The sequence below is a fragment of the Pithys albifrons genome, chromosome 12, assembly GCF_047495875.1.
Source record: "Pithys albifrons albifrons isolate INPA30051 chromosome 12, PitAlb_v1, whole genome shotgun sequence".
Lineage (NCBI taxonomy): Eukaryota > Metazoa > Chordata > Aves > Passeriformes > Thamnophilidae > Pithys > Pithys albifrons.
Window position 1 is genome coordinate 21,266,616 of NC_092469.1, and position 17,672 is coordinate 21,284,287.

A 17,672-nucleotide genomic window follows, 5' to 3' on the forward strand; every position below is an offset into this window, starting at 1 on the left:
GAGCCACACTGAGGCCACAGGTCTGTATTGGCTGCAATAAAGCTGAGTGGGAGCCCCCAAGCCGCAGCTCCATGCTGGTTCTTTCTCCAGGGTCAGGGTGGGCACTCTGTGCTGCTCTGGGAGGGCCCTGGGCACATGGGGGGCAGTCGGGGGCGGGCACAGAGCGGTCAGTCCATGAGCTCCATCCAGGCCACGTTGGTGAAGGTGCGGGTGTCCATGCGGTCGATGTAGAGGATCCCGTCCAGGTGATCCATCTCGTGCTGGATGATGCGGGCGGCCCAGCCCGTCGCCTCCCAGCTCACCAGTGCCCCGAGCTCGTCCACTCCTGCGGCCACGGGAACTGGTTGGGGGGCTGGGAGAAACTGGGTGGGGACGTGGCAGAGGGGAACCCGTGTGAGAGCGAGTGGGGGGCTTGTGTGAGAGTGGAGGGACCCATGGCAGAATGGGGGGATTGCGTGGGAGCGAGGGACCTATGTGAGAGTGGGGATAAACAAGAGGGACCCGTGTGAACGTGCGGGCCCGTGCGGGAGGGGGAAGAGGTGCAGGGCAGGGCAGAACCCCAGCGCAGGGAGGGTCGGTCCGTACCGGAGACGTGCACGGCCCAGTGCCGCGGGACGTAGGCGGAGAAGCCGTGGATGCTGGCGCAGCCCTCGGGGGCGGTGACGAGGCGGGTGTCGAGGACACGGAGCGCGGGGTTGACGAGCAGGCGGAGCGGGAAGGGCTCGATGCGATGCGCGCGGCGCAGCGCGGGCGGGTACCCGGCACAGCGATCGGGCGGCAGCTCGGCGGCGAACACGCGCAGCGGCACCCCGAGCTGCGGGGCGCTCAGCCCCAGGCACGGCCGGGCCCGCAGCCCCGCCGTCAGCGCCTTCGCCAGCCGCCGCAGCTCGGGGCCGCCCAGCTGCTCCGCGGCCACGGCGGCGGCGGCCCCGCGCAGCACCGGCGCGCCCACCTGCACCGGCTCCGCGAACGGCGGCACGGGCGGGCCCAGCACCTGCCGCCGCAGCGCCCGCCAGTACGAGCGCTCCCGCCGGGCCCAGCCCGCCGCGTCCCCGTCCCCGCACCCGCGGCACGGGGCGATCGGGAGCCCCGGGGGGATCGGGAGCCCCGCGGGCACCGGGCGCGCCCGGCCCGCCGCCCGGCCCAGCGCCGCCGCCATCGCGCACCGGGTGCGCGCGCACCCGCGGGGCCAGCGCCCCCTGCCGGCCCCGGTGCGGCCAGGAAACGGGGCGGGGATGGGTCCGGTGCGGGCCGGGGGTCCCGGTACGGGCGGGGGTCCCGAGGGCAGGGCAGGGCTGGGCGATGTGTCACTGCCGCGGGGTGACACGGCCCAGCCGCGCCGTCCCCCCGACTACCCCGTGGCCACCGGGTCACCCGGCAGTGCAACCCCGCCGGGGGGGCTCTCGGGGGGCTCGGTGGGCATGGCTGCCGTTTCCCCCTCCGGGCACGGGGTGGGCTCATGGGCCGGCTCCTCCTCGCCCGGGGCCGGTGGAAGCAGGAAGGCCAGTGGCTCCCTGAGCGCGGCCACATCGATGCGGCCCAGGCGGCCAAAACGCTGCAGCTGCGTGGGGGGCACACCTGGCAGAGGGAGAGCAGGGTCAGGGGGGGCAACGGGACGCCCACAGAGGGGCAGCAGCAGGGCAGGGCCACTGAATGGTGGGGGGCAGGACGGGTGGGGGCACAGCCACCACCACAGCTCTGCCCCACCTGCGGCTGCCCCTCCCCAAGAAAAGCCAACCCCAGGATCTCACCCAGTGCCTGTGCGATCTGTGCCGGAGGGAAAAGCACCTGCAGGCAGCGGTTCAGGTAAGGCAGCAGGTCCTCCAGGAAGGCCGTGCAGAACTGGACAAAGAGCTCCTGCTCCCGCCCACTGAAAGCCGCCTCCTCCGCACGGTGGAAGGCCAGGATGGTTTTGGTCACCTGGGGAGAGAGGCAGAGGTGTTGCCTGGGGGTGACTGGCTGAAAATGAGCCCAAAGAAGCAAGGAGGCCAATGGCATCTGGCTTGTAGCAGCAACAGTGTGGCCACAGGACCAGGGCAGTGACTGTACCCCTGCCCAGGGCAGTGGTCGAGTCTCCACCCCTTGGGGGATTTAAAAGCTGCATGGATGTGGCTCTTGGGGACATGAGTCAGTGGTGGCCTTGGCAATGCTGGGGAGTGTTTGGCCTCCACTATCTCAAAAGCTTTTCCAACCCACTCACGCTAGGAGAAACCCATCCCAGGTTCTCCCAGGACAAGTCTCAGCTCCATCCCCCAGACTCACCTCGCCAAGGGCACTGTCCAGGCAGGCAGTGACGTCCTGTGCCAGGGCGATGGGGCAGCAGAGCCGCAGGTCATTGAAGGCGACGAGGAGGCCATTGAGGAAGCAGGCGAGGGGCGGGAAGTCCAGCAGCACCATGGGGGGCTGCAGCGTCCCGGGCTGGGCCGAGGGCACCAGCGCCCCTGTGGCACCGCCCAGCACGGCCGGCGCCGAGATCAGCGTGTAGGAGTTCATCTCCTCCCGGAATTTCTCCACTGTCTCCTCCACCGCCTTCCTGAAGGCGTCGGCGGCCACGCGCTGGAAGAGGGGGGCCAGCTGCCCGCGGAAATCGGCGCCCACCCTGCTGAAGGACAGCCCGAAGTACATGCACTGCCCCAGCAGCGAGTCCAGCCGGCCGCCCACCCCGCGCGCCAGGTCGCGCTCCAGCGTGCGCAGGAACTCGGACACCTTCTGCAGCACCCAGCCGTGGAAGATGGACCCCTCGGCCGGCGCCGCGCCCTCGGCCGGCACCAGCGGCTCCTCGTCCGAGAAGATGGCGCGGTACTGGGTGACGATGTCGAAGAGGTGCACCCGGCAGGCCTCGATGGTCTTGGTGATGTGCAGGTAGGGGTCGTGGTCGGGGATGGCGGCCTGGATGGAGCGCAGCCACGCGTCCCGCGCCTGCAGGAACTTGACGCGCAGCTCGGCCTCGGTGAGCACGTCCATGCGGCGCAGGAAGCCGATGACGCGCAGGCACGCCGGGAGCGCGACGTTGGTGCGCAGCTGCTGGATCAGCTGCGTCAGCATCAGCTGCGCCGACTGGCGAACCTCCTCCACGATGCCCTGCGAGGGGACAAGGCTCTCAGCGGGGCTGGTGTGGGGCAGGGCAGGGCTCACCAGGATTGTGGGGTGGGGCAGAGTGGGGCTCACCTGGATCACGGGGCAGGGGCAGGGGCAGAGTGGGGCTCACCTGGATCACGGGGCAGGGGCAGAGTGGGGCTCACCTGGATTGTGGGCCAGGGGCAGAGTGGGGCTCACCTGGATCACGGGGCAGGGGCAGAGTGGGGCTCACCTGGATCACGGGGCAGGGGCAGGGGCAGAGTGGGGCTCACCTGGATCACGGGGCAGGGGCAGGGGCAGAGTGGGGCTCACCTGGATCACGGGGCAGAGTGGGGGCTCACTTGGATCATGGGGCAGGGGCAGAGTGGGGCTCACCTGGATCCCGGGGCAGGGGCAGAATGGGGCTCACCTGGATCACGGGCCAGGGGCAGAGGCAGAGTGGGGCTCACTTGGATCATGGGGCAGGGGCAGAGGTAGAGTGGGGCTCACCTGGATCATGGGGCAGGGGCAGAGTGGGGCTCACCTGGATCATGGGGCAGGGGCAGAGTGGGGCTCATCTGGATCACGGGGCAGGGGCAGAGTGGGGCTCACCTGGATGACGGGGATGCTGCTGTGCTTCCTCTCCAGCCGCCGCACGTAGGCCGCGAGCTCCAGCGCCTCCTCGTAGTAGCCGTTGCGGACACAGGTGTCCATGAGCTGGGGGATCTCCAGGATCTCCAGGATCTCCGTGTGCCGGTTCAGGGTCAGGCTGTTCATGCGCCGGCTGCAGGCGATCTCCTCGGCATCGCGCATGAAGGTCCTGGGGGTGGCGTGGGGTCAGCACGAGGGTCCTGCCTGCAGCCGGTGGGCCTCGGCACCCTCTCGCCCACACCGGCTGCTCCCAGCGCCGCCTCCAGCCCGGTCCCAGCCACTCCTTGCCGGTTCCAGCCCCGGGCCCTCTCCCCTGCCCCCGCGGGCCCTGCCCCAGCCTCGCCCCATCCCCGGCCCGCACCGGCACGCGTCCTGCAGCGCGGGCAGCCGCTCCAGGAGGCTGCTCAGGCGGCTCTCGATGCCGCCGAAGCCGCGGCCGGCGCGGCCGGTGCACTCTGCGGAGCGGATGAAGGCCCGGTAGTGCTCGAAGGCGAGGCGGCGCGTCTCGGCCCCGACCCGCGCCCGTTCCGCCGCGAGACGCGCCGGCTCCCGGCCCAGCTCCGCCAGCCCCAGCGCCGCCAGCTCCGACACGTAGGCGGCGAGCTCGGGGCCGGCGGGGCCCGCGGCCGGGCCGCGCAGCCAGCACAGCAGCCGCGCCTCCTCCGCCGCCGCCGCCATCGCCGCCGCTCCCGCCGCTTCCGCCCGCGCCGCTTCCGGCCCCGCCACTTCCGGCCCCGCCGCCGACATGCGGCCCCTCACCGAGGCGGAGACGCGCGCCGTGTTCGAGAAGCTCGGGAAATAGTGAGGCGCCGGGGCTCTGGAGGGGTGGGCCGGCTGGGCACCGGGAGGGCTGGACACAGGGGACCGGCGAGGGGATGGGTCCCAGGGACGGGACCGGCGTGGGCAGCGGGAGGGCTGGAAGCGGGAAAAACGGGCACGGGACGGGCACCGGGGACCGGAGGGGCCGGGCCGGGCTCACGGGGGCCGTGCCCGCAGCATCGGCGAGAACATCCAGCTGCTGGTGGACCGGCCCGATGGCACCTACTGCTTCCGCCTGCACCGGGACCGCGTGTACTACCTCAGGTGAGGCCCGGGGGGCTCGGCAGGCCCGGGGGGCTCGGGCGGCCCCGCAGCCCCCCAGCACTGCGCTGCTCCCGCAGTGAGAAGCTGCTGAAGCTGGCGGCCAGCGTGCCCCGGGACAGCCTGGTGGCCCCGGGCACCTGCTTTGGCAAGTTCACCAAGTCCCAGAAGTTCCGGCTCAGCGTCACGGCCCTGGATTTCCTCGCACCCTATGCCAAGGTGGGACAGAGCCCCAACCCCGTGCCAGGCCCCAGTGCCATCCCCCAGCCCCGTGCCAGGCCCCAGTGCCAGCCCCAGCCCCGTGCCAGGCCCCAGTGCCAGCCCCAGTGCCAGCCCCCAGCCCCGTGCCAGCCCCAGTTCCATCCCCCAGCCCTGTGCCAGGCCCCAGTGCCAGCCCCAGTGCCAGGCCCCAGCACCATCCCCCAGCCCCCTGGCAGCCCCTCACCACGCTGTCTTTCTTGCAGTACAAGGTGTGGGTGAAGCCTGGCTCGGAGCAATCCTTCCTCTATGGCAACCACGTGCTGAAGTCGGGGCTGGGCCGCATCACGGAGAGCACGGCGCAGTACCAGGGCGTGGTGGTGTATTCCATGGCCGATGTCCCGCTGGTGAGCGCTCAGAGCTTGCCAGGGCCGAGGGGGGGTACATGGTGGGAAAACTCCCCCTCACCCCACTTTCATCCCCCCAGGGCTTTGGGGTGGCTGCCAAGTCCACGCAGGAGTGCCGGAAGGTGGATCCCTTGGCCATCGTGGTGTTCCACCAAGCTGACGTCGGGGAGTACGTGCGGAACGAGGACACGCTGACCTAGGGGACCCCAGGGACCCTCAGGCCCTGCAAGTGTTCCTGAGCAGGATGGACCTTGTCCTGCACCAGGGGTGTGGGGAGCTGCAGAGAGCCCACCCCGAGCGGTATGGAGACAGTGGGAGCTGCCAGCACACAGCCCCACAGCCCTGGGGTTCTGCCAGCACGGGAGGAAACCCTGCCCCAGCCTTGTCACATAAAACCTGTTCCTTTTTCCAGTGCCTGTTGTCTGGTGGGGAGCCTTAGGGGGTTCAACCTTTGCTTCTCCTGCAGCTCTGCCCTTGTGGGGCAGCGCAGTGCAAGGGGGTACCACTCCAGAGGGAAGAGCGACATGTTTGAGGGATGGATGAGGCTGGGGGGAGCTCAGAGCCTGGGGCTGAGGTTCAGGGAGGGGCAGATGGGCAGGCAGCTCCCCCTGGGCTCCCAGAGACTGGGCAGAAGCAGCAGGCAGCAATCACTTCCCAGTGTGCCAGGAGTTCCTTTATTGTGAGTCTGGTAGAAAAGGCAGGGATGTGACAAACCCACCTGGCACACAAAGCTCAGGTGACAGTGTGGTGCTTGGCTTCTCTGGGGATGATTTCAGGGCTCGAGCAGGAATGGGGGAACTCTCCAGCCTCCTCCAGGAAGTAGAATCTGACCTTCCCTCCCACTCCATAGCAGGGCAGAGTGGCAGCCGGGGCCCTGCCCTGTTCTAGCACTTTGGGCTGCCAGAGGTTTGTGTGTGGAAGAGACTCTTGAGGAAGTAGAGCTGCAGCACCCCGGAGAGGACGATGACACAGCTCTGGGCCATGGACCACCAGTTGACATAGTTGTAGTTGGACTCCAGGAGGAAGGAATCTGCCCCTTTCCGCATCCGGGCAAAGTTGTAGAAGCGCCACATGTGGAAGGTGTGGATCTGCAGCCTCTGGATGCTGACCTGTGGAGAGACAGAGCCATGCTCAGAGCTGCCTGTCCTGCTCAGCTCTGAATGCAGCTACAGCTCAGCCACAGCAAACACCTTCTTGGCCCCCTGGGCAGGATGTGCCCGACCCCCCTGTGCTGGGGCACCCCGTGGCCACCCCGACCCTCACCCTGATTGCCTCCAGCGTGTCGTTCAGCTCCTTCTTCTCTGCTGGCTGCTTGTGTTCCATGTTGAAGTCTTCGTAGTAGACACCGAAGTTGAGATACACCTGCATGAAGCCGAAGTGGTTTTCCTGGTTGTCCAGGCACAGCTGGTAGAACCCTGCAGAGGGAAATGGGGATTGTTGGTCCGTGGGTAGAAGAACACCAGGCAGACACATCCCCAGTGCTCAACCCTCATCCCTCCTGTGTGGGAATGATCAGCACTCTGGGAAGCACTGGGTGGGCAGGCTGGGAGCTGCTGCAGGGGCAGAGGGCACCTGTGTCCTTGGTGAGGAAGTTGATCTGCCCTCGCACATCCCGGGACACGCCAAGCTGGAATTCGTTGGGGTCACTGGCTGTGACCAGGATGTTCCTGCTGTTGCCGATCCCTGTCGCCCGCTGGACCTGGAGGTAGAGAACACCTGAGGGGAAGTCTGGGGCCTCTGGTGTGCTGGGGAACTGTGCCAAGCCTCAAGGCCGTGTTCCTGGGGGGCTGCTCTGCCAAGCACAGCGCTGGGGGGAAGCTGCCAGTGCCAGGCACAGCCATGCCCTGGCTCTCCTTCAGCCAGCCCCGTGTAAACAGGAGATAAAAGGGCTGGAGTTTCTCTGCAGGAAGGGGACAGAGCGAGGGGATATGCTGTGCTGACACCTGCTGTGCCACAGCCTCTGGGCAGGTGGCAAAGGGCAGAGCTCCCCACAGAGCCAGGACACCCCACAGCTCTCTCTGAGCGAGCTCAGGGTGCTCAGGCCCTACATGCAGAGCTCCCGGCACCACTTCATGGTTTTAAACCAGGTATTCAAAAAAATACAGAGGATTGATGATGGATAGAGATTAGACTGGATATTGGGAAGAAATCCTTCCCTGTGAGGGTGGGCAGGCCCTGGCACAGGTTGGGCAGAGAAGCTGTGGCTGCCCCATCCCTGGAAGTGTCCAAGGCTGGGTTGGACAGGGCTTGGAGCCACCTGGGCTGGTGGAAGGTGTCCCTGCCCATGGCAGGAGGTGGAATGGGATGAGCTGTAAGGTCCCTTCCCACCCAAACCCTTCTGTGACACTGCCTAGAAAAAGCACAGCCCTGAGGGGTGATGTGCCACAGGACCTGCTGCACCGACCCGATCCAGCACAGCCATTCCCTGCCCAAGGCAGCAGCTTCCCAGGACACATTCCCGACACCCACCTCGTAGCTGAAGAAGAAGTTGCCGCCCTGGTGCGAGAACTGCCAGAAACACTCCACGGTGCCCGCGGGGATGACGACGGCGAAGTCGTAGCGATCGGCCCCGCGGAACAGCGGCTCGGGGCTGGCCCCGCTCAGCGGCTCCGTGCGGGGGCAGCCGGCGGGGCCCGGCAGTGCCAGCAGCACCAGCACCGGCAGCATCTTCTCCTTCTCCTCCTGCTGCTGCCCGGGCTCTGGTGTTCTCTCCCGGCACGAGGTGGCAGGGGGGTAATCATTAACTGAGCCCCAGTGCCAGGAGGAGCCCAGCACGGGCTCCAGGGCTCAAGGTGATCCCTGTGCAGAGCAGGAGCTCTGGGATGCTCTCCCTGTGCATGGAGAAGGGAAGAACAGGACACAACTCCTTCCCAACAGGGCACAGCCAACTGGTGTTGCCTCACAATGGCCCTTGCTGGCCCACACAGAGCCTCTGCCCTCGTGCTCCTGCTGCCCAGGGCTGCTCCAGTAAACCCTTTCCAGGCAGAGGGAAATGCGTGGCCACAGCCAGGGCACAAGGGACACTCAGTGCAGCACCTGTGGGTGAAGGACAGATTGGGAAGCAGGTGTGCCCACATGGAGTTCTCCCAGCCCTGGCTCTGCTGGAATACAGGCAGAGAATCTTGAGTTTGGAAAATGCCCCTGTACCTCCCCTGCCCTCATTCCACAGAAATCTAACCCAGAAACTACAGTTTCCCAACTACACCTGCCTGTGACACGTCCAGGGCAGTGCTGCTCCTGACCCAACACCCCCAGAGGGGAAGGGGGAGCCCCACGTTCCCACACTGGTGCCTTTCCACCCACAAGACACAAATTGACACTTTTGCAGCTCTTGATATTTACTAAGAAACCAACTTTATTCTACAAATAACTGCCTGGACATGGACTCCACCTTTGGCAGCAGAAGGCAGAACATGCAGCGCCCTCAGAGCTCACAAGCGTGCAGGGATTGCACGTGGCAGAAGGACATTACCAGGAAAAGTCCCAGAAAACATGGCCAGTCAAGCAGGACTGGAACTTTTAAACTGGAAACAACCAACATTTTTAAGTACTGAAACACAAAATAATGTTAAAGCCTCAGAACTAGAAAGGAGGATTTCCCCCTCACAATTAGTCATTTACAAAGCAAAAAGAAACAGGGAAAAAACAAATCTAAACAGGTCCCACAGCCTAAATCTCCTGTTCCCCCGAGGAGCTCTGGGACTCAGGGCTGCCTCTCTCCCCCAGAAGAACGATGACAAAAGGGTAAAACGAGTGATTCAGAGATCAGACAACTACAACATAGTCCCCAGAGGGGATCATTCCGCTGATTGACAGAACCTGGGCAGGGCAATCCAGCTGGGATTCATTCCAGCGAGGCCACAGTGGTCAGGGTGAACAAGGAATTCTCAATCGAGGTAGTTCTGAGCAGAGGCAGAGGCTGCACAGCCCCTGCCACCTGCAGCAGACTGACCTGTGCAGCTCATGGTTTCAGGGTGCCAAAGGGGCTCCCCACACTGCCTGGCACAGCCTCCCCGTGCCAGCACTCTAGTCCAGCTTCCAAAAAAACCAAAACAAGGAGGTTTTTGCACAGGCCCCATGCCTCCCAACTTCAGAGGATTCCCAGCTTCTTCATGGTGCGCCAGCGGTCCTTGATCATCACCGGCGTGCGGTTCTGGAACGGGTACTTCTGGCAAATGGCCTTCCAGTGGCCCTCTCCAAACTTCTTCACGCCTTCCTTGATCCACTCGCTCTCCTGGATGGTCCATTTCTACAAGGAGAGGGTGAGTAGGGTCAGGGAGGAGCTGTGTTGGCAGAGAACCTGCTGTAGCTCCTTCCTGGCACGTTCCTGCCCTGTGCCAGGACCAGCAGAGAAAGCAGACAGGTCCTGGCAGCTGCACACACAACACTCCAGCATTACAGACGTGGTGCAGCAGCACAGGAGGCAGCAGCTGCCTTCCTATGGCTCAGGGGCAGAGTTCCTGGTGGCACCAACATGGGGACCTCTTCTCAGGTAACACACCTGCCAGCCACGTGTCCCTCACCTGAGCAAGGCTGTGAATCCCCCCAGCACAAGGGGAGTTGGGCAAACCTGGCTCTGAGCCATCAAGGCAAAGGTACTTGAAGCACATTCCCAGTGCCCAGAACGTGGGAGGGGCACAGCTCCAGCCAAATTCCAAAGGGGGCTGTTCTACCCCAGAGACTGCATGGACACAGCCCTGTTTCAGGCCCTGCTGGAAGCACCAAAGGCCTCACATACCTGTTTCTTGGACCCAAAGCGTCTGTTGGTGTGGTTGTTGTCTGTCTCTAGTTCTGCTGCAAAACAAGGCACAGGGTTACATTTCTCATAGTTTGGGAGGTACAGATTCTCCTCTAGAGGCTGCAGGGCTGTGCAGTCAGAGCACCTTGTGACATGCAACAAACCCCAATTCCTTTATCCCAGCCTTTCCACTGGATTTCTGGTTTCAAAGTTCAGTGATCCTTGGTAGCAAGACCCTTGTGAGTGACCTCCAAACAAGGATTAGCACCAAGTAGCTCCTGCCAGGGGGCTCTGTTCTTACCTATATCTGCAAAGAGCTCATCCTCCTCACTCCAACTGTCCTTCTCTTCTGTGCCATGGGAGCTGTTCCACTTTCCCCGGCAGGACCTGAAAGCAGGTGAGGGTTTACTTTGGCTACTGGCTCAGGAGGCTTTTGGGGAGGAGCTGCAGGGCCACCCAGCACAGAGAGCCAGCCTGTGGACACTGTGTTTGTCAAGAGGAGGGAAGCAGAGTTTAACCTGTTCTACAGGATGCTCCTAGAAACTCTACCCAGTGATGCTGAAGCTGGGAAAAGTGCAGAGAATTGTTACCTGCAATGGAATCACCTGCCAGGACTACCTGCAGCACCTCCCTGCCAGTGGGAGCTGGATCATTTTCTCCTCTCCATTAACCCATAACTAATTTTAAAGCCAAATGTAAGGACAAGACAGAGTTTGCTGTGCCCAGTTCCACATGTGCTGGTGGACAAGGTCAATACTCTCATTTTGGGTTAGAAAGCAAGGATCTGGTGTTCATGCTACCAACATCAGCTGCAAGACAAGACCGGGGCAGAGCAGACCATACCACAAGACAGGGGCTCCATACTTGTCATTCTCAGTAGTCACGGGCTGGTCAGGCAGTTTCTGCACAGGTCTGGAAGCAGAAGAGACCACGGGCTCCTGGGAAGAGTCGGGGCTCTCACTCGACTTTCTGAGCTGGCTGTCTGTCTCCATGATCAGTTTGCTGATGGTGAACAAGCGTTTGCCCTTGGGGCGTTTTTCGGGGGGGTTTGGGATCTGAGGGTCTTGATCGTCGGCTGTTTTCCGCTTCTTGGTTCTGTGGGATACAGAAGGAGACAGTTGCTTGGGGGATGGAAGGTCTGTTTCATCCAGTTTGGTGAAGAGCACATCGGAGTCCTGGGAGTCTGACAGGATCTTGAAAGCTTCTCTCAGGACAGAAATCCCACATGAGGTTACAGCTCCAGGGGGCTGCCTACAAAATAAACACAACCGAGCGGGTCGTGGGGGAACTGCCACGGGAGCTCCACTGCCCCCCAGCCAGCCCTGCCCCACCCTGGCACCCTCAGCACCTGCCCCATGGACTCCTCTCAGGGAGAGGCAATTCCCAGCCCCTCCCAAACACTGCAGTGTCCCAGGAAGCAGGTCTGGAGCTCCACTGCTGCCCTGCTATTCCCCACTAAGGGCTGAGCCACAGGGATTCCACAGGGAGCAAACCTTCCACAGCCACTGCCCCGCTCCTGGCCACAACAGCAACCAAACCAGACCAGCTCAGCACCTTTCCTGGGATGCAGTCCCACACCAACACCTTTGGGCTGGCATTTAGGGAGTCAGGAGCTGCCTGGACACAGGGCATTACCCCGTGAAGAGGACTGCAGCCACACTTCATCCACAGTCCAGGGCAACACTCCTCTGCCCACCTTTGTGAATCCCTGCAGGACACTCCTGGGAGTTCTTGAGTCACTGCTGCTGGCTCTTTAACTATTCCCACCGGTTCTGGAGAATCAAGCTCTGCTGTTAAATGATCAGGAGTTGCTGCTGAGTCAGTGGTTATTTCCATAGGTTCCACTGCTGCTGCAGGGCCATTGACTCCTTCCATGGGCTCTGGAGCTGCTGCAGCACCTGCTGCCATTTCTGCAGGGCTGGCAGCTCCCCCTGGCTCTCCTGCTGCTCCTGCAGGCTCTGGAGCTGCAGCTGGGCCCTCTGCTCCTCCTGCAGACTCTGGAGCTGCAGCTGGGCCTTCTGCTCTTCCTGGGGTCTCTGGAGCTGCAGCTGGGCCTTCTGCTCTTCCTGGGATCTCTGGAGCTGCAGCTGGGCCTTCTGCTCTTCCTGGGATCTCTGGAGCTGCAGCTGGGCCTTCTGCTCCTCCTGGGGTCTCTGGAGCTGCAGCTGGGCCCTCTGCCCCTCCCAAGGCCTCCAGAGTTGCTGCCCAGCCCTCTGGAGCTGCTGCCTGACCCTTTGGCCCATCTGTAAACTTGGGGGTCACCAACAAGGATTTTGGTTCATCAGCATGTTCCAAATTCAAAGTCTTTTTCATTACCTTGGAGACAAAAAACACACAGCACAGTTAAAGAGATGACTCCTTATGCTCCCATCCCATGGTACCCCCTCCCAAAGGCACTTCATGGATTGATAATGTGTGTTCAACACTGTAACTGTTTTAGGGTGGTCTGAACGTGAAGTGCTGTGGGTTTAACCCCCTCTGAGTGGGCAGCTCAGCCCCAGGCCCTGGGAGGCCACGCACCGTCAGCAGCAGCGGCTCCGAGTCATCCATGTAGACCTTCAGGAACTCAAACATGCTCTGCTGGAAGTCCTGGTAGGAGAAGTTCTTGACCTTTGGATGAGAAAGGTTCTTCTCCCGGATGAGAGTCAGCCACTCGTTCTTCTTTTTCTGGGGGAAGGAAGGGCAGAATCAGGAACTGGACAAGGACAAGGGGCACAGTGACAGCCACAGCAAGGACCTGGGCAAGGACCAGGCCTGTCCTGTTTCCCTTTCTCCAGGCACAACCAATTTACACTGAGATGAAGCTGGGAAAAGGCCAGAGAAACAGGAGACAAACAGCAGAGACATCTTTTTTCAGGAGTTTCCTTCACCTGCAGAAACAGGACTGGGAACTTCAGCTGCTCCCAGAATCAGCTCTAGGTATGAGTTTGAGGCTTGTCAGGGGATAGATGGGAATGCCTGAAAGGCTCATGGATGTGTGTGAGGGAGAGTGACAGAGGGTGATGCTCCAAATGTGCAGTACTGGGGGTCCAGCACTGCAGGACTGTTTCCATTCTGGCATCATCCTCCCCCCAGGACACATCAGCCAACCCCCACTTTATTCCAATCCAGACTGACCTGGTTCTTGGGATCCTTCCCCATGAGCCTCTTGACAATTTTTGCAGCTTTCTCAAAGTCTTTGTTTTGGATGCAGACAATAACAGCCTGTGGAGAAAACAAGGGCAGTGTGAGGCAGAGCCCAGGGATCAGCTGAGTGCCAACCTCCATGTCACTGCAGCCCACGAGGGAACCCCACGCGTGGGGCAGCTCCCCCCACCCTCCCCACGAGGCCACACAAAGCATTTATGGAGAAGAGAAAAGTTCTTACAGCCTCTTTGATGACTCTCTGCATGGCCTCCACAGTCCCGACAGACACAGAGAACTCCTTGTGCAAGAGCTCCAGCACAGCCAGGGCCGACTCCAGCGGCGTCAGCTCCGACTCCTTGTCGAAGGTACAATCTACAAGGTACATCCAGGGGGTTGGGGGCGGTTTGCGGCTCTGCCCTGCGGAGAGGGGGTTATCCACCTGCACGGCAGGGGCTCCTCCTGCTGGGGACACGGGCCCGGCCCGGAGCCCCCAGGGAGAGCCCCCCAGCCACAGCCCGGAGCCCCCAGGGAGAGCCCCCCAGCCACAGCCCGGAGCCCCCAGGGAGAGCCCCCCAGCCACAGCCCGGAGCCCCCAGGGAGAGCCCCCCCAGCCACAGCCCGGAGCCCTGCCCAGCCCTGCCTGGCCCTGCCCTGCTGGGGGACACGGGCCCGGCCCGGAGCCCCCAGGGAGAGCCCCCCAGCCACAGCCCGGAGCCCCCAGGGAGAGCCCCCCAGCCACAGCCCGGAGCCCCCAGGGAGAGCCCCCCCAGCCACAGCCCGGAGCCCCCAGGGAGAGCCCCCCCAGCCACAGCCCGGAGCCCCCAGGGAGAGCCCCCCCAGCCACAGCCCGGAGCCCCCAGGGAGAGCCCCCCCAGCCACAGCCCGGAGCCCTCAGGGAGAGCCCCCAAGCCACAGCCCGGAGTCCTGCCCAGCCCTGCCCTGCTGGGGGACACGGGCCCGGCCCAGCCCTGCCCAGCCCTGCCCTGGGACACAGCCCGGAGCCCCCAGGGAGAGCCCCCCCAGCCACAGCCCGGAGCCCCCAGGGAGAGCCTCCCCAGCCACAGCCCGGAGTCCCGCCCAGCCCTGCTGGGGAACACGGGCCCGGCCCAGCCCTGCCCTGCCCAGCCCTGAGACACGGGCCCGGCCCGGAGCCCCCAGGGAGAACCCCCATAGCCACAGCCCGGAGCCCTGCCCTGCCCTGCTGGGGGACACGGGCCCGGCCCAGCCCTGCCCTGCCCAGCCCTGAGACACGGGCACAGCCCGAAGCCCCCAGGGGGAGCCCCCCCAGCCACATCCCGGAGTCCCGCCCAGCCCTGCCCTGCCCTGCCGGGGGACACGGGCGCAGCCCGGGGCACTTACCGAGATTCTCGCCCTCCTCCACCCGCGACAGCACCTGCATTATCCGCAGCATCTGCGCCACCTCCGGCTTCTTGTCCAGGGGTCTCACGAGCAGCGCTGTGGGATGAGGGGCAGGTCAGGGCGGTGCAGGCCGGCCCGGCCCACCCCGGCACCCCCCGGCCCACCCCCGGCTCGGTCCGGCCCGGCGCACCCTGCATGATGTCGCGGAACTGTCGAAAGTCGCGGTTGCGGCCGGAACGATAGGCCTCTACGGCGCGATAGAAATAGAAGTGCAGGACCCATCCATTCATGCTCTCCTCGCGGAGCGCGCCCATCCCGGCCGGGAGCAGGGACCGGTCCCGTTCCTGCTCCTGTTCCCGCCTCGCCGCCCGCGTCCGCCGCGCCGCCATCGCGCCGGAAGTGACGAAACGCGGGCGACGGGGAGGGAATTTATAGCGGGCTGCGCCTACAGCTCCCGGCGTGCACCGCGCGCGTACCGCCTACAGCTCCCGGCGTGCACCGCGCGCGTACCGCCTACAGCTCCCGGCGTGCACCGCGCCTGCCCTGCCGGGAAGGGATGGCCGCCCTCTGGTGGGCGAGAAGGGGCACGGCAGGGGGGGACGGGGAAGGGACACGGCAGGAATGGACACGGCAGGGATGGACACTGCAGGGTGGGACAGGGAATGGACAGCAGGAATGGACACTGCAGGGTGGGACAGGGAATGGACACTGCAGGGCGGGACAGGGAATGGACACGGCAGGGGGGTCAGGGAATGGACAGCAGGAATGGACACTGCAGGGTGGGACAGGGAATGGACACTGCAGGGTGGGACAGGGTGATGGACACTGCAGGGGGGGACAGGGGAAGGGGCACTGCAGGGTGGGACAGGGGAAGGGGCACTGCAGGGTGGGACAGGGAATGGACACTGCAGGGGGGGACAGGGGAAGGGGCACTGCAGGGTGGGACAGGGGAAGGGGCACTGCAGGCAGAGGCACAGCCGTGTCCCTTGGGGCTCAGGAATGTCCCACTGCCCACCTGCACTGACGGCAGGGGAGGGCCCGGCTGCCAGTGCCGAGCCCCCAGGTGGGCGTCTCACCTGCGCAGGCCCAGGTGTGTAAGTTGGGGTTGCCCGAAGCAGCCGGTGCTGCCCCATCGGGGCGGGCACGGGGCAGGGCCAGGTGTGCTGAGCCATCCCCACGGTGCATTCCTGGCAGGAATGGGCACTGGGCTCCTCGGGCAGAGACAGGGGGCACCCAGGACCTGCACTGGCAGACATGACAGCACCCTCCAAATATTACACAGGACTTACTATTTTGTACTTTATTCAGGGTTTTTTTGCTTTATTCTGGTCTTCCAAAGGGCTGGGATGCTCCCACACACCCCCATTCCCTGTGCTTGGGCCACCTGCCAAGCCCCCTCCCCTGCCCTGGCACAGCCAGCCGGGTCCCTGGGCCAGGATTTTGGGGCAGAGACTGTCCCACAGTCACTCAGGCTCGGGGTAATCAATCAGAGGTCTGTGTTCCCAGGGATTCCCAAGCACAACTGGTGCCCAGAGGTGAAGGCACTGCCAGGCAGGTCCTCGGGGTCATGGGATGGTTCTCTGCCCCTCCAGGGTGTCCTGCTCGGACACTCCTCGGCCCCAGGAACATCCCTGACACTGTCCCGGGGACTGTCACCTGAGGTGGAAAAGCACATGAAAATTCCTCTGCCATGAGGTGGTCTGGGATCCTCCCTTCCCTCCGCCCTGGCCGGGGGAGGAGGAAACACACACGGGAAAAGTCCCTGTGGCAGATGGAAAACAGTGAAACTGGGAGGGATTTTATGGGCAAACAAAGGGAGGTGAAAATAATCAGAGTGAGGCAGAAGAGCCCCCGGGGGACGGGGGGCCTGCCCTGGGAACACAGCCCAGCCACGCTGGGAATGTCACACAAGGTGGTCCAAAGGATGTGGGAGGGACCCCCTGGCTGCTTCCTGGGCTGGGGCAGCTCGCAGGGCACTGTGCTCTGCCATGGGCTAAGGGGGTTTGCCCTTTCTCTGTCACAAGGTGCAGGAGGAGCTGACAGGGAGGCCTGTCTGGGCCAACAGTCTGTGAACAGCAGCCAGGGCTGGAAAACCAGCCTGGAACGGTGAATTCCAGAGTAGACACAGAAATAAACCCACTGGGTTGTTGCCTGAATCTCCCCCAATGAGAGAAAGGGAAGCAGGGATGGTGGAAGCAGGACCTGGAGTGCACGTGGCCTCACTCTCCAGGGTCAGCAAATCCTCACCCAGTGTCATCATCAATTTTTCAGGAAAAGTTTTGGAGTTTCACACGCCAAAGCAAACCCTGGGCAGGAAGGCACAGACTGCAGGTGCTGGTGTGGGTGAGCCTCCCCTCACTGAGTTATGGCTCTTCATTAAGTGACTGCAGCTGAAAGGAAACATTCCAGGGAACAGGCTCTGCACGTTGTCACAGTCTCGTGCCTGTCACATCCCTCTGGATGAGCTGCAGTGGGAAACAGGCCAGGAAGCTCCTGGGGCCCCGCTCGGCCCTCGCTGTGCTGGAGCTCCAGGCAGGACAGGAGCCCCTGCCCAGGGCCTGGGTCCCACAGCTGGGCCTGTTCTGCCCCCAGAGAACCCACACAGAGCCCCCCGGGTACCACCATCCCTGGCTGTGCCACTGCTGTGCCTGGGGAGCTGTCCCAGAGCAGGATATGCAGGAGCAAACCAGCCCCTGTGCCCGGGGGGAGCCACAGGGTGCCCAGAGCGGCTGGGGGACCACCCAGCCATTTCTTTCTCTCCAGCAATCAGAAAAGCCCTTCCCTCCTGCCAGGGGGGGGACCTGGCAGGTTTGGGACACCCAGCCTGGCCCTGCAGGCAGCTGTCAGTCAGTCTGTCTGTCAGTCAGTCTGTCTGTCAGTCAGTCTGTCAGTCAGTCAGTCTGTCAGTCAGTCAGTCTGTCTGTCTGTCAGTCTGTCTGTCAGTCAGTCAGTCTGTCAGTCAGTCTGTCAGTCTGTCTGTCAGTCAGTCTGTCTGTCTGTCAGTCTGTCTGTCAGTCAGTCAGTCTGTCTGTCAGTCTGTCTGTCAGTCAGTCAGT

The 17,672-nt window shown here is 63.5% G+C and overlaps 4 protein-coding genes across 9 annotated transcripts; 1 reads left to right on the plus strand and 3 right to left on the minus strand.

Moving 5' to 3' along the window:
* Positions 1-80: 80 nt before the first annotated feature.
* On the minus strand, positions 81-4,435 carry COG8 (component of oligomeric golgi complex 8). Of its 3 annotated transcripts, none has more exons than XM_071567277.1 (5): positions 4,070-4,434; positions 3,670-3,877; positions 2,263-3,081; positions 1,752-1,920; positions 81-325 (listed from the first exon to the last, which is right to left on the minus strand). In XM_071567277.1, exons 1-5 carry the CDS (start codon positions 4,384-4,386, stop codon positions 168-170), a joined length of 1,671 nt encoding a protein of 556 aa, XP_071423378.1. In that variant the 5' UTR covers positions 4,387-4,434; the 3' UTR covers positions 81-167. The 3 variants fall into 3 exon arrangements, with proteins under 3 accessions (XP_071423378.1, XP_071423377.1, XP_071423375.1); XM_071567274.1 differs by lacking the exon at positions 81-325 and adding an exon at positions 1,160-1,578 and having other exon boundaries at positions 4,070-4,435; XM_071567276.1 differs by lacking the exons at positions 1,752-1,920; positions 2,263-3,081; positions 3,670-3,877; positions 4,070-4,434 and adding an exon at positions 586-1,337.
* On the plus strand, positions 4,400-5,807 carry NIP7 (nucleolar pre-rRNA processing protein NIP7). Its single transcript, XM_071567279.1, has 5 exons — positions 4,400-4,509; positions 4,705-4,791; positions 4,869-5,007; positions 5,253-5,393; positions 5,474-5,807. Exons 1-5 carry the CDS (start codon positions 4,454-4,456, stop codon positions 5,591-5,593), a joined length of 543 nt encoding a protein of 180 aa, XP_071423380.1. The 5' UTR covers positions 4,400-4,453; the 3' UTR covers positions 5,594-5,807.
* Positions 5,808-6,251: 444 nt separating this feature from the next.
* TMED6 (transmembrane p24 trafficking protein 6) lies at positions 6,252-8,060 on the minus strand. Its single transcript, XM_071567615.1, has 4 exons — positions 7,863-8,060; positions 6,966-7,092; positions 6,657-6,808; positions 6,252-6,502 (listed from the first exon to the last, which is right to left on the minus strand). The coding sequence occupies exons 1-4, from the start codon at positions 8,058-8,060 to the stop codon at positions 6,278-6,280; spliced, it is 702 nt and encodes a 233-aa protein (XP_071423716.1). The 3' UTR covers positions 6,252-6,277.
* A 662-nt stretch (positions 8,061-8,722) lies between these two features.
* Positions 8,723-15,019, minus strand: TERF2 (telomeric repeat binding factor 2). 4 transcript variants are annotated; one of them, XM_071567261.1, is made up of 10 exons: positions 14,807-15,019; positions 14,617-14,712; positions 13,499-13,629; positions 13,249-13,335; positions 12,652-12,798; positions 11,828-12,447; positions 10,996-11,382; positions 10,433-10,518; positions 10,132-10,187; positions 8,723-9,642 (listed from the first exon to the last, which is right to left on the minus strand). In XM_071567261.1, the coding sequence occupies exons 1-10, from the start codon at positions 15,003-15,005 to the stop codon at positions 9,484-9,486; spliced, it is 1,968 nt and encodes a 655-aa protein (XP_071423362.1). In that variant the 5' UTR covers positions 15,006-15,019; the 3' UTR covers positions 8,723-9,483. The 4 variants fall into 4 exon arrangements, with proteins under 4 accessions (XP_071423362.1, XP_071423363.1, XP_071423361.1 ...); XM_071567262.1 differs by having other exon boundaries at positions 10,996-11,226; positions 13,499-13,674; XM_071567260.1 differs by having other exon boundaries at positions 10,132-10,184; positions 13,499-13,674.
* Between the last annotated feature and the right edge of the window lie 2,653 nt (positions 15,020-17,672).